Below are 13,880 nucleotides of genomic sequence, written 5' to 3' on the forward strand. Positions count from 1 at the left end.
ATCTACAGTTTGAGTTACACTCAAGTCAATTGGTCCCATATTACCAACAATGCTGGATGACACTGACAACTAAATAATACCTTTTTTTTTTTTGTTAATGATCTTTTATGTAATCTGAGACTAATATTTAGGTGATACTGAATGTAGTAGTAATAATACACTTCACTATAGCCTATTGCTGAGAAGGGAAGTGCTGAAGGGAGACAGACTACCTAAAATTAGCTGAAGAAACATTGTATGGGTGTGTGATTTAAGAAAGATTCTGTCTTAACACTCGTCTTGGATCATGTCATTGATGACATCAGAATAGTGAAGCAGGGCAATGATGTCACCACATTCTAAAAGAGAAAGTGAGACAAATTTGATTAATGTTACAGTGAATGAAAATATCTACATAATGTCTCTTTATTAAATGCGTTAAATATGATGATAAAAAATGTCAGCAGATTTTTTATATTAAAGCATTAAAATGCCTTTAAAATAAATTCAAATTTGCAATTAAAAAAGTCTGACCTTCTTCATGTCTTTTTTCATCACTCATCTTCTGCAGGAAGCTGGTCCTCAGGGGCTGCGTTGGGGTCCAGGAAGTCTTGGTGCTGCAGATGCTTTAGGTGTTTAATGGGAGTGATGGTGTGGGTGGAGCCTGTGAGGGAGGTCAGAAACATGATCAGGGCTTTTACTGTGACAAAAAACACTCATTAAAACCACATTGCAGGGGTCTGTTACTAATGACAGTTATACAATGATCAGTAAACATTTATCTTTTCTGTCACTTACTGCAGTGTATATTCAACGGCAAGGCAAATGACATCATTTACAACCATAACCCATGTATCCCACAGCAGAATGCTTTTGATGCTCAATAATTCATATTTTAGGTCAGCAAAAAATATACACTACTGTTCAAATGTTTGGGCTTGGTAAGATTTTGAATGTTTTTGAAAGAAGACTCTTATGCTCACCAAGGCTGCATTTATTTGATAAAGAATACAATAAAAACAGTAATATTGTGAATTATTATTACAATGTAAAATAATTGTTTGGCATTTTAATATATTTTAAAACGTAATATATTCCTGTTATGTCCAAGCTGAATTTTCAGCAGCCATTACTCCAGTCTTCAGTGTCACATGATCCTTCAGAAATCTTTCTAATATGCTGATTTGGTGCTCAAGAAACATTATTATAATCAATGTTGAAAACGGGTGTGCTACTTAATATTTTTGTGAAAACAATTGACAAAATATTATTTTTTTAATAACTAATAATAATTGAATATTTAATGTTACTTTTAATTAAATACTCCCTTGCTGAATAAAAGTACTAATTAAAAAATAAATCATATTAAAACTTAATGACCCCAAACTTTTGAATGGTAGTGCATAATACAAAGAAGTCTAATTAATATATCGCTTGGAATTTTTAAAGGCACAGTGACACAACTATAAAAAGAAAGGCAGAATCGTGTAATGCTGTCTGTTGTAATGGTTATTTCTGAAATGGTGAGTCATTGATAGTTTCGAGGTGTCAGAAAGGGCCCTTGAGCACTGCAACCCACCAATGAGAGCTTCCCATTTGCCGTTGGCCTGCGTGACCTCATAGACGCAGCGCACCTCGCTGTAAGTCACACCCCCAATGATGAAGACGATGATGCGTGGGCCGTTGCGGATCTCTCCTGGACTCTTGTTCTTATGCCAGTTCCCATAACGTGCACTGAAAATGGCCAGCAGTGGTATTATCACTAGACATTTCACTAGATTAATGAGAAGATGTTGCGTACTGAATTCATGTGTTTGTGCAGGGAATCCTACCTGGTAGCCGTGGTCGTCTTTGAGGATGCTGTGCGTGTGGAGATGTAACGGTACTGTTTCGGGTCGAGTTTGTCTTCAATGGCGTCCTATCATAATGTAATTAGGAGAAATTCAAGTAAAAGAATGTTGAAATATCCAAAGTGAGGCAAGTACTGTTCGTTCAGCTCACCTCCATGATGTCTTTGACCAAAGGAGTCCATCGGGAGAGCTGGTACGTTTGCTCACTGATTCTTTCCTTACGGTCAGGTTTCTTCCCTTTACGTGTGGTTACTTGCTGTGGATACATATTTAAAGAGGTATGCATTTTGAATTCAGACATTATGTTTAGTGATGCACTGAATTCTGGATAAAAAAGCTGATAATTATTTTCACGGTATGGGTTATAACTGATAAATGGCTGATACTGTATATTCTATATTGTCTAAAATCACAGTGGAAATAAAAGGAATAGTTTCTGATGCTACAAGTCAGTTTATGAGTTCAAGGTGTAATAAGTCAAAATAAGTGTAAATGAATGTCTACAATTAAGTATACAATAATGGCCAATATATACACTATCATTCAACAGTTTGAGTTTGTAAGTTCTTTTTTTTTGGTTTTTGTTTATACTTTTATTGAGCGGGGATGCACTAAATTGCTCAAAAGTGACAATAATTTATAATGCTACAATTTATTTCAATTGCAAATACATGCCAAATAGATTACTTTATTTGGATCAAAGAATCCTGTAAAAAATGTATCACGTTTTCCACAAAAATATTAAGCAGCACAACTGTTTTCAACATTGATAATAATAAGAAATGTTGCTCGAGCACCAAATCGGCATATTAGAATGATTTCTGAAGGGTCACATGGCTTAAAGAGTAAATTCAACCAAAAAAGAAACTGTATGGCAGAGGGGCACAGAAAATTCTGCAGAATATCTCAAATCATACAGAGTTTGAGCGACATGAGGGTGAGTAAATGATGACAGAATTTTTACATTTCTTGGTAGAACATGTTTGTGAGGATCAGCTGACCTCTGAAATGATGGGAACCCCCATATGGGCTATATTATAGATGATGTCACTGTCCTCTGGAGGGATCTGAGCATGCTGGAGGAGCTTACAGAGATTCTCCTCTGACACACCTATGAGACACACACACAGTCAGCCAGGAATAACTATACATAATTCCACACATAATTATAGAGTTTGAACTGGCTCTAAATCCCTGCAGACCAGCATTTTGACAGTTTTGCTCACTGTTGTATGATATTAGTAATGGCTGTGTGTACAAACGTACCACCCCCATCTCACCCACACACAGCAAAACAGATAGAGAATACAAAGCATTGGCCATTTTGCAGCTCTCTCACCATTCTTGAGGAAGATATAGAGCAGGATGATACGGATTTTGTCCATGATGGTAACGTTGGCATCCAGTAGGATGGGTACGATGGTTCTCATGGGATCTTTGATCTTCTCACCCTCTGCATCAGTGCCCATAGCTAGATCCTAAGACGGAGCACACAGACACTATTAACACTAATTAATATGATGCTTTGAGCAAGCAGGCCCATCAAAGATATGCTGTACCTGCTCGACACGGCACAGTTTGTCCACTGTACCCTGGTAATGCTTCATACAGTCTTCTGCTAAGTGCAGATGAGTTGAATACTGCAAGATTACAAAACTTCTATCAGCAATGTTGACTTATTCCCTTGAATCAGTTGATATAAAACATGAAAATTATCTCAGTACCTTGCTTAACTCTTTCTGGTACTGTGGCATCTTTTTAAGCATTTGGGAGAGCTCTTTCATGGTGGTCTGGAAGATGCAAAAACAGTTAGTTAATTAATGGCAATAATTAAGAATTTGCAGTTAATGTTTGCTCAGTGATAAATAACACACCTTCTCTCCTGTGTTCATCTTTTTGCTTGCAGAGAAGTCCTTAAGCGATTTAGTCACAGCCCTAAAAGAGAGAAACTATTATATTTAATATATTATTATTATTATTCATTCTGGCTTATGTTAGTTATAATTGTTCTAAATTTTCTTCTTTAAAAATGAATGAATTTTATGTTATTTTTAATTTGCCAGTATAACATTTATATATAAGTAACAGTAAATACATTTATAATGTTACAAATGATTTCGATTTCAAATAAATGCTACTTATTTTAAACTTGAGCAACACAACTGGTTGCAGTTTCATATTGTATAGTAGAATGATTTCTGAAGGGTCACGTGACACTGAAGTCTGGAGTAATGATTGCAGAAAATTGGGCTTTGCCATCACAGCAGTAAATGCTATCTTAAAATACATGAAAATAGGAAACATTTGTTTGAAATTGTAATAATATTTCACTATATTACTGTTTATACTGTATTTGTGATCAAAGAAATGCAGCCTTGGTGAGAAAGACATTTATACAACTTTTGAATGGTAGTGAACCTGTGTAGGAACGAACAGACTTACGTGGACACCTCTGCTATGTGTTTATGTCTCAGAGTCATCCACAGGTCATCATCTTCATCCAACAGCACCTCTTTCATACGAGTGTCATCCATTCCACTGGTCTCATACCTGATTAACACACACACACACACAAACGTATGCACCATCACCATCAGTAAGTCAGCATCAGCATTGCAAACAGTGCAATGATGGATGGAGATATTAACATCATGAAAGTTAAAACACTTGGACTTGACCAGTCAGTTAAAAATGATCTGAGTGGCCTCAGAGCAGTATATAGATGAATTACAAACTGTTGGATTTATTACTTGTAGACATCATTCTCAATGGGCAGCAGGTCATAGGCCATGGCCTGAAATGTGAGCTCGTGTAGAAGTGGCGATACAGGGTCAAAACCTCGATCCAGAATCAATAGCTGGGAACGTGCTTTATCAGGTCCCTGTGAAAGAGAGGGGAAAAAAAGAAAGATCAAGATGGAGCACAAAACAGTAGAGCAAGGAATTCAAGTTGGACAGTGAGAAATGAAGGTCACTTGTGCCAGACAGAAGCAGTTTATTTTTATCATCCAAGGCAAAATATTGTGCTACAAACTCTGAGACTCACCTCTCCCAAAGTGGGGTCATCCGCTTTGTAACCGTCCAGTTTATCCTGAAGCATTTGGGCCAGGACTGCATTGTCTTTGTACTCTCTTCAAAACACAGCAACACATAATCGATCATGATGCGGACCGTCACCGACCTTTAACGCTCATTCTAGATTAAATCTAATCACTATAATCTGTTATGTCTGATATTTTAAATAACGGTTGTGTGCTTGTTTTTTTTTAATATAGATATTTTCTTTGCAGATGGCTGATGATGTTTGGAGTTACATTACAGATATGTGTCAGCAGATGGTGTTTATGAGGATGTGAGTTTGATGGTAAGACGTTTATGTGTGTGTTTCTTCTTCCTCTCTCACCCTCTGTATCTAACAGCTGGGTACTCTTTCAGTGTGGAGCACAAGGTGGCTATTTGCTCGGCTAAACGCTCCAACACCTGGTTCTTTACATCAGCTTTAAACGGGCTGTAGAAATCCTGGAAGGCATCTGGGCTGTCCATTGAGAACACCTGAGAACAGCATAGCAGCAACAGATAAATGCCTCACTATGACATACAGATTTGTGCATTTATTCTTAATATCTCAGATCTTCAATGGGATTCAAATGCATTCATATGTGGTTATCAGTGCACATGGATTTAGGAGCTGCATCACTGAAATCACATATTATCTAATAGGTATAATATTTTGCTTTGAAACATACTTTGCGACTGCTAAAAAATATTCAGATTCAGTATGAATGAAATACATACTACCCATATTCAGAAGTAAAGTGTTCATCAGATACGCACTTCAGAATATTGCTGTAAGTAGTAGGTCATTCTGGTAGCTTTCAACGGTTACACTTTACTTGAAGGGGTGTGCATAAGACTGACATGACACCTTCATAATCATGACATGATACCTACATAATCATGACATGACACATGTCATGAATATGAAGGTTTTTGATGCATGATTATGACAACTGTCATTAAGTGTCATTCGCTCAGTTATGTAATTTTTAATGCAAAGATGACATTGTTTGAGATGTCTTTGTTATGGGCTATGGTTAGAGGTAAGGGTAGGGGTAGGGTTAGGTTAGGGTTAGGTCAAATAATGTCATATTTGCATTAAAAATGACATAACTGAGCGAATGACACTTAATGACAGTTGTCATAAACATGCATAAAACCTCCTTCATATTCATGACATGTGTCATGTCATGATTATGAAGGTGTCATGTCAGTCTTATGCACACCCCTTCAAGTAAAGTGTTACCCTTTCAACTACAGTTTTCAAACATACTACTCGTCTCACATACAGTTTTTTGCCTACTATATAATAGGGAAGTAGGAATATTCCTTCTTAGAGTCTTTCTCTAAAAACATGGTTAAAAATGTATTTTTGCTAAAACATGGAGTCAATAACAAATAGAGATGTAGAGCACTATTAGTGTGTCCTAACCAGGTGTGGTGAGATAAAGTGACTACTAACTGCTTCTTTTTAATCTTCCAGGTTAGTTTTTGGCCTGACTAGCCCTAATTCCAACAGAAATAACAGAACACTCGCTTTCTCACTCACTTGATTTCGATTGGCCCACAGTGAAATCACACTGGTCCACAGAGCTGCTTCACATAACAGTAAAAAAATATGTTCTTCAGGTTACACACTCTGTCCCTTTAAATCAGTGCTTCTCAACCTTTGTGAATCCAAGACCCCTCACTGTCCAAGACTATATTTGAAGATATTTCTGGTGCTACTGCAATAACAACAAAACGTCTTATGTTTTTATTAACAGAAACTAGAGTGACAAAAATAGTTAAATCATTCATTCATTTTATATAAATAATTCAAAAAATTATAATTTTTGTAATTCCAGAAGTTTTATAAATCGAATGTTCTTTAAAGTTCACACTCTTCATAGATTTGCTTTTTTTCAGTCGTTACAGGATAAAGGGTTTTTTATTATTATTATTATTATATATTTTTGATTTTTAGAGCCTGGCATAGCTAGAAAAATGTATACACATTATAGAAATTCCTATTACTTTACAATTTTATTTCATTTAAAATTTTCCAAAAATACGAAATATAATGTCAGTTTACAACTAGATTTTTAACAGTTTTACCTTATTTGAATGCTTATTTTGTCATATTTTAAATAATTTAAATATATTTAACATATATACATTTAAGCCATCTTGCAGCCCTTTTGGAAGTTTGCTGAGGCCCCTTAGTGGGTCCCACTCCTTAAAATTCATCTGAAATAAAACTATAAACGGCCCTTATGACCAACTCTACACAGGATGTTGTCAGCCATGTGATATTATTATTAAAGTATTACTGAAAGCAGTGGTAGTTCACAGCAGTTTTAAGTTAGTGTTGCTTGATAATTTGTAAATGTGTTTTAGTGCCACAGGTAACTTTTACCAAGCAGCTTCCTGTCCAATGGCAACTCGCATCTCACTGCTGTCCGTCTGCCCATGAGAATCAGCTAAAAGCCTTTAGCAAGGATGAATGTTAATGGCTGTTACTGTTTCCCATAATCCTCTTTCACAACAGTAGTAACTCATTGATACGTCACCTGCCTCCCCTCTCCCTGTACGTGTGTGCTGTGTTCTGTACATTCTGCATGTTTGGCCAAAAACATTGTATTCAGATTAATCTACAGCTACATAATAACTACACTATCCTCTTTTCTTCCCTCAGATTGACCTATAATCCATAGTGTTGTGTCTCACTCTTCCTATCCTAACACACTAGCCTCAACACACTACCCCATCTGTCACATGAACAACTCCACGCTCGCTCTCATTGGCTGCCTGGTGACTCATTGATGGGTATTAACCAATGGGGAGCAGGATTAGGGTTGCGATAGGGATAGGGAGGGCTGATTCAGCCACTCCTCAGGATTAATTATAGAGGGCAACAACAGAGGATTGGAGGCACAGAGACGGACCGACCAAAGCTGCTCTCGAATGTTCCGGCATGATACAACCAGGACCCTTCCCCCCACATCTCCATACATCCTCCTAAGCATCATCCCTTCTTTCTTGGGTCCTAGGAAGTCTCAGGGTCTAATATAGAGGCTACTTACCTGTGATTCATAGGGCAGGAAGGCGATGTTAATCTCAGTCAGTGTCTTTATGGATTTAGAGGCACGGGATTTACTTATCAAGTTGAACAAAGAGTCTGGGATTGCTAAAATAAAAAAAATAAAAACAGAGATATATATATATATATATATACTAGATAAATATCTAGTAGATGTGTAGAAAAGAGTTGCTGATGTTAAAAATAAAAAAAACACACTCACTGTCTGTGAAGAAGACGTGTGCCCCTCTGTATATTGGATTACGGGGATCTCTGAAGTCATTGATGAGTCCCTCAACTGACTGTTGAAAACAGACATATCGTGTGTATTTATTCATATTATATTATCATACTTTATTATTCAAAAATGAAGTAAAACCATTAATATTGTGAAATATTATTGCAATTTAAATTAACTTTATTTTAAATTTATTTCTGTGACGGCAAATTGAATGAAAATTATTTTTAGCAGCCATTATTCCAGTCTTCAGTGTCACATGAGCATATGCTGATTTGGTGCTCAAGAAACATTTCTTCTTGTTATTAATGTTGAAAACAGTTGTGCTGCATAATATTTTTGTGGAAATGTTTTTTTGTGATACATTTTTTCAGGATTCTTTGATAAATAGAACATTCAAAAGAACTACATTTATTTGAAATATAAATCTTTTGTAACTCTATAAATGTCAAAATTGTCTCTTCCTCAAATGAATGGGCCCTTGTTGAACTAAAGTATTAATTCCTTTCTTACTGAGCCCAAATTTTTAACAGAAGACTGATTGTTGAAGATTTTATTGAAATTGCATTTCAATTGATAACATTTCACCATTGTGTTGTATATCAGTGACTGTCATCTTGTGAATGTTGGGATATAATACAAACTCCCATATAAGCTCAATTTTATATATAAAAATAAATGAGACAACTTACCTCATCAGATGGAGTGATGAGATATATGGCTTCCATGGTAGGAAGAGGCTCACGCCGCTTGGTTATGTCCTCAACAACTGGAGTAAAAATGGAAAAAAGTACATTTGAGCCAAATTGCTATATACAGTAATATATACTGCTAGGTGAATGTGTGTCTGTATAACTCACTTGTGATTCCCTCAGACATAATGTCTGTCATTTTACAGCATGATGAGATCATCCTCATGCTAAGCTTGTCCACCACCAAAACCTGAGGGAGAACAGCATGCATGATATATGTAGAACAACACGTAACCAATCAAAGACAAATATAACACATGTTTTGAATGCTGTTCGCCAACATGGGATGCTGTTGGGTCTATTTAATGCTGGGTTAGGATGGACTTTTAAGCAAGGAGGCCTAATATGACACCAGAGTCATCTTTAATTCAAGTTCATTCAAATTTATTTCAAGATTATTTTTATCATACTGTACAGAATAAATAACAATTGTGTTTTGATTGCACAAACAAATGCTGCACATTACAACATGTCAACAATAATCTTTTTCATAATGATTGACATATTCTTCAGATGAAATGACGGTGAGATTGATGTGTACCTTCCATTCTCCCTTCTTCTTCAACTTCTTAATGACATCGTTCATAATCTCTGTAGTACAAAAACAATAAAAACAAAACATGAACAACAAAGTGATTTCTGCAAAATAAAAATAAAAAAGACAATGTTCAGGGAAAGTACCAATATTTTGCATGCGACAGATGAAGCAAATCTGAGTCAAAATTTAAATCAAGATTACAGGAAACTTCTCAAATGTTAATGCTGTCAGTATCACAAAAATTCAAGAAAAGACCTTATTAAAGAAGAAAAGCAACAATAAATAATGACTGTAAAACAAAGCCTTACACTTTGCTTCCTTTCAGTGCGACTGTTTAATATTGCTACACAGCTAGATATATGTTATAAATTAATCTCAAATAATGATACAATTGACTGAGACAGATATCCTGACAAAGATCTTAAATTACTATATTTCATTCTCAATATATGGTAAGAATATTGAGAAAGAAATATATAGTCATTTAAAATGTTTTGAGTAAGAAATATAAAGATGTGTGATAATGTACTGCTATAAATATGTGGCTATGTTACAGCTCCCCTTTGAAGCTCTTGTGTTTTTCTCATTTTCCATCTCTCCAATCCTATTCTGCTCACAGGTGACTGGAGATGAGTTTTGTTCCCGCTTTGTTGCAGATTGCTGATTTTTGTAAAATCACTTCTGTTTTTGCTTTTCAGATAAAAGAGTGGTTTCAGTTTTTAATATGTTGCAGGCTCATTTATTGGTAATAAATAATTGATAATAAATAATATTGAATCAGAATCAGAATGAGCTTTATTGCCAGGTATGTTTACACATACGAGGAATTTGTTTTCGTGACAGAAGCTTCCACAGTGTAACAGAATGACAGTGACAGAACAAAAAAAAACACAGATAATAAAAAAAATAGAACAAGTAAATAAGGAATAAAAATATACAAATCGACAATTGTATGTACAGGTATATGATGATAATAAATCATCAAAAAATATTGGGCTTGTTTTTGAAGCTGCGGTTGCTTATTTATCTTGCGAGAGTTGGCAACAGTGGTCCGTTGGATAGAGGAGATGGAGAAACTGCTTGTGGAAGTTTTGCAATAACGCGGCTGTCAGTATATTGTGTCGAAAACATACCACTTGCTGAAACGTCAATGACGATCTGATCTGCTGCGTGAGATCAAGTGAGGCGCTCCCTCTGGCATGATAATCTTAATACAATCGTGTTTTTCAGATCTTGTAGTGTGTGTGTGAGGGAAGAAAATCTCCTTATGTGTGTGCTGCAACCAGATTTCACAATCGGTTAAGATTTGAAAACTCCTGTAGTGTGAGCCAGGCATGAGACAACTATGCAGAATTTGCCAAAAGCATCAGGTAGAGGTTTTGCGTAGTCTAAACCTTCTCTCCTTTTTTTTTTAAAACAGCACCATACCCTCTGCAGACACTAAAGAACATAGACTCTAAAAAATGCTGGATTGTTTCAACCCAACTTTAGGTCAAATATGGACTAACCCAACTGTTGGGCTGAATTTACTATTATAACATTATGGTTTGCTGCTTAGCATCACATTGTTTGAAGTATGATATAAGGATGCTTTTTTGTCATTTGTCCAATGTGTTTTGGTGAAAAGAACCCCCCCACCACCATTTGGATTTAGTGTTTAGGTAATGATATAGTAAGTTAATGATTAAGAAAAATGTATGAAATCATAAAAAATAAATCAAACCCGTTCAGGTCTTTTATGGCAGCAGAAAAGGAAATGATTAACTTTATTTGTTTAAATTATATATATTGTATGTGGTGCGAGAGACGCAGCAATCGCAGGCCTAATCTCTTCTCAATCCTCTTACACCACCGGCCTCTCTATTTTTGTTCCTCCTCTGTCTCTTTCTCCTGCTCTTTGTCACTCCTTTTTTTTCTTTTTCTCACTCTCTTTCTCTCTTTGTATCTCTACCACTGGATGTGAGCACAGTGGACCTGAATCATTTTTACTGCCCTTTTAAAAGCTCCACTGAATGGCGAGATCCCAAACGCAACAGCTTCCTGTAGTCACATTTCACAGCTATTGACGCTGAATCTGTCAGTTCTAACACCCAGAGGTGTTGTTGCATTAAAATAAACTTGTGGACCTCACAGGCTACTGAAAATGTCGAACAACAAATCAACATCCAGTCTGGCAAAATGTCTGTTTATAAAAAAGTTGCTGGTGAGATGTGTGATTAATATTTAAAGAGTGGAAACTGGATTGAAAGCTTTTAGATACTTGCAGACTAGTAAAAACGTAACCTACTGATTGATTAAAAATCAGATTAACAGTACAAACCGATATGTCCAAAAAATAGACTACCCTCCAGCAGCATTTTTGACATAGGCCTATTTTGCTATAATGTGTCATTATTTCCTGATGCTGATGAAGTAATGAAAATGAAGCGCTTGATCTTCACATTTGCAAACAAAAATTCACACCTTGATGTTTTCCCTCAGAATCTCTAGGATTTAATCAACACCAGCACTATATATGTCAACAAAAATAACAAGAAAGAATGACAGGGGGCAAATGGTGAAAAGTGTGAAGTCTGGATGTGATGAAAGAAAGAATCAGAGAGTGCATTATGAACACCGGAAAACCTCGTCAATCCTTACGGTTGCATAGAGCCAGAAAAAATAACCTGGGCTACAAAAACAAAAGTCAATTTTTTGACACTGGCATGTCAGAACTGTCTGTAAGGGATGGAGTATAGATAGATTTTCCACTTTTTGTGCTTCCACCCAACAGCACAACAGCACCTCCCCTCATCCTTAATCCCACAGGACTACACAGATTACTGTGTACCTCCAATCTCCAGTGTGCTTTTAGCTACATCACAATCATATGCACAGTGCAATATAATAGAATAAAAGTGTTACATTTAAAGGATTCAAGAAGAGCAGTGTTATTCTATGAGGATTATATTGTTGGTGAATAGAGTAATAGCATTTCACTCACCATGAAAATACATAACACACAAGAAATATCAATTATACAACGAATTAGAAATGGCTGAAATATCACTTTTAAATATATCAATAATTTAGCCCTAAATCAACTTTAACGAAACATTTCTTACTTTCTCCGACAATCGCCTTGAGCCCCAGAGATGCCATCCTGTCTCGTGTTGTCTCTCTCTCTCCCTGCTGGACTCGGAGTGCGCGCGCGCTTCGAGCACAGTTGGTGTAAATGGGATGTGGTGCTTGCGTCGATGCCTAATCCCACCACACGCCTCCGCAGCTCCACTGTTGACATATGCTCCATGTCTGGTAAACTATACACACGTGTGCATATTAATCATAATAACCTTCCAGCAGCTTCTATAATTTTTAATGAAGCATTGACTGGTTTTGTGAGCAGATTTTTTACTCATGTTTTTGGGTATTGCATACAGTGAGCTGCTATAAAAGCAAGTGATTTTAAATCAATGTCTAGAAAAATTAACGTTTTTGCGCAATACTTGCGTTACAATGCATTTACTGTAGCTGTGCTTCTGTGAGAATACCAGAAGACCACTAGAGGGCGACATCGTCTTTTTAGTCTGCCCAATACAAATGGCCGCTTCAGAGAAACGCATCACTCATTAAAATTGAATGTCTAAAAAAATGTCTTTAAATCTCCCTATAAAATGATTATTACATTTTTTTTATATTTTGATATTTTTAGTCTATTATTTCATACATGAAAAGAACATAAAATCGCGGTTGTTTTGCATTTATCTTTCCTACGCTTCATCAAAAGTGATCACTGCCAATAAAAACATCAATCAGTAAAATTAAAGAGTTTATTAAAAAAATGTTATTTTGTTAGAATAAGTTAAATTATATTGTTTTTTTTACCTAGTTTGGATTGTGTCGGCACCTGCGTTAGACACTTTCCTTGTATGTCTTATTTGATTCTTCCAAGTGATTCGATTCTTTTGAATCTTTGGGAAGATTTTGTTCTTGACTTTAATTAAGATATAGGAAAAAAAGACAATAACAAAAGGCTTGATAATTGGGAGTTTCAGTTACGTCATTATACCCGCTTTTTGTGTATTATAATTAGTAATTTTCCCACATTCATAACGAGATGCCTGGTTTATTAAATTTGTTGATGAGCGAAATGTCTCATTCAGTGCATGGGTCGTATTCGTTCAGCAGGCACCTATTTGTGCTATTAGTCACCTCATTTTCTCGTACTATAGTCAGCCTTTGAGGCCAAGAAAGAATGCTCTTCCAAAAGTGAACAATTTAAATCGGTATTGAGTTGATGGGAACGATTCATTCAAAGATTTGTTCAGACCCCCGATTCGCTCTTAGAATGAACGCACAGCCCCGCCTCTAATTGGAGGTGAATTTAGATTCCTGTAACCCCGCCTTCAGCACGCTCATGTGTCTCC

The 13,880-nt window shown here is 36.1% G+C and overlaps 1 protein-coding gene across 1 annotated transcript; it reads right to left on the reverse strand.

Moving 5' to 3' along the window:
- On the reverse strand, positions 1 to 12,662 carry stxbp1b (syntaxin binding protein 1b). Its single transcript, XM_016489066.1, has 20 exons — positions 12,579 to 12,662; positions 9,478 to 9,527; positions 9,045 to 9,126; positions 8,877 to 8,953; positions 8,170 to 8,248; positions 7,951 to 8,054; positions 5,232 to 5,380; positions 4,875 to 4,959; positions 4,580 to 4,710; positions 4,272 to 4,379; positions 3,704 to 3,764; positions 3,554 to 3,619; positions 3,389 to 3,469; positions 3,169 to 3,307; positions 2,831 to 2,940; positions 1,981 to 2,085; positions 1,812 to 1,897; positions 1,559 to 1,713; positions 514 to 643; positions 1 to 338 (listed from the first exon to the last, which is right to left on the reverse strand). Exons 1-19 carry the CDS (start codon positions 12,613 to 12,615, stop codon positions 534 to 536), a joined length of 1,815 nt encoding a protein of 604 aa, XP_016344552.1. The 5' UTR covers positions 12,616 to 12,662; the 3' UTR covers positions 1 to 338; positions 514 to 533.
- Between the last annotated feature and the right edge of the window lie 1,218 nt (positions 12,663 to 13,880).

This window comes from Sinocyclocheilus anshuiensis, unplaced genomic scaffold (assembly GCF_001515605.1).
Source record: "Sinocyclocheilus anshuiensis isolate Anshui unplaced genomic scaffold, SAMN03320099.WGS_v1.1 scaffold2041, whole genome shotgun sequence".
NCBI classification, from domain to species: Eukaryota; Metazoa; Chordata; class Actinopteri; order Cypriniformes; family Cyprinidae; genus Sinocyclocheilus; species Sinocyclocheilus anshuiensis.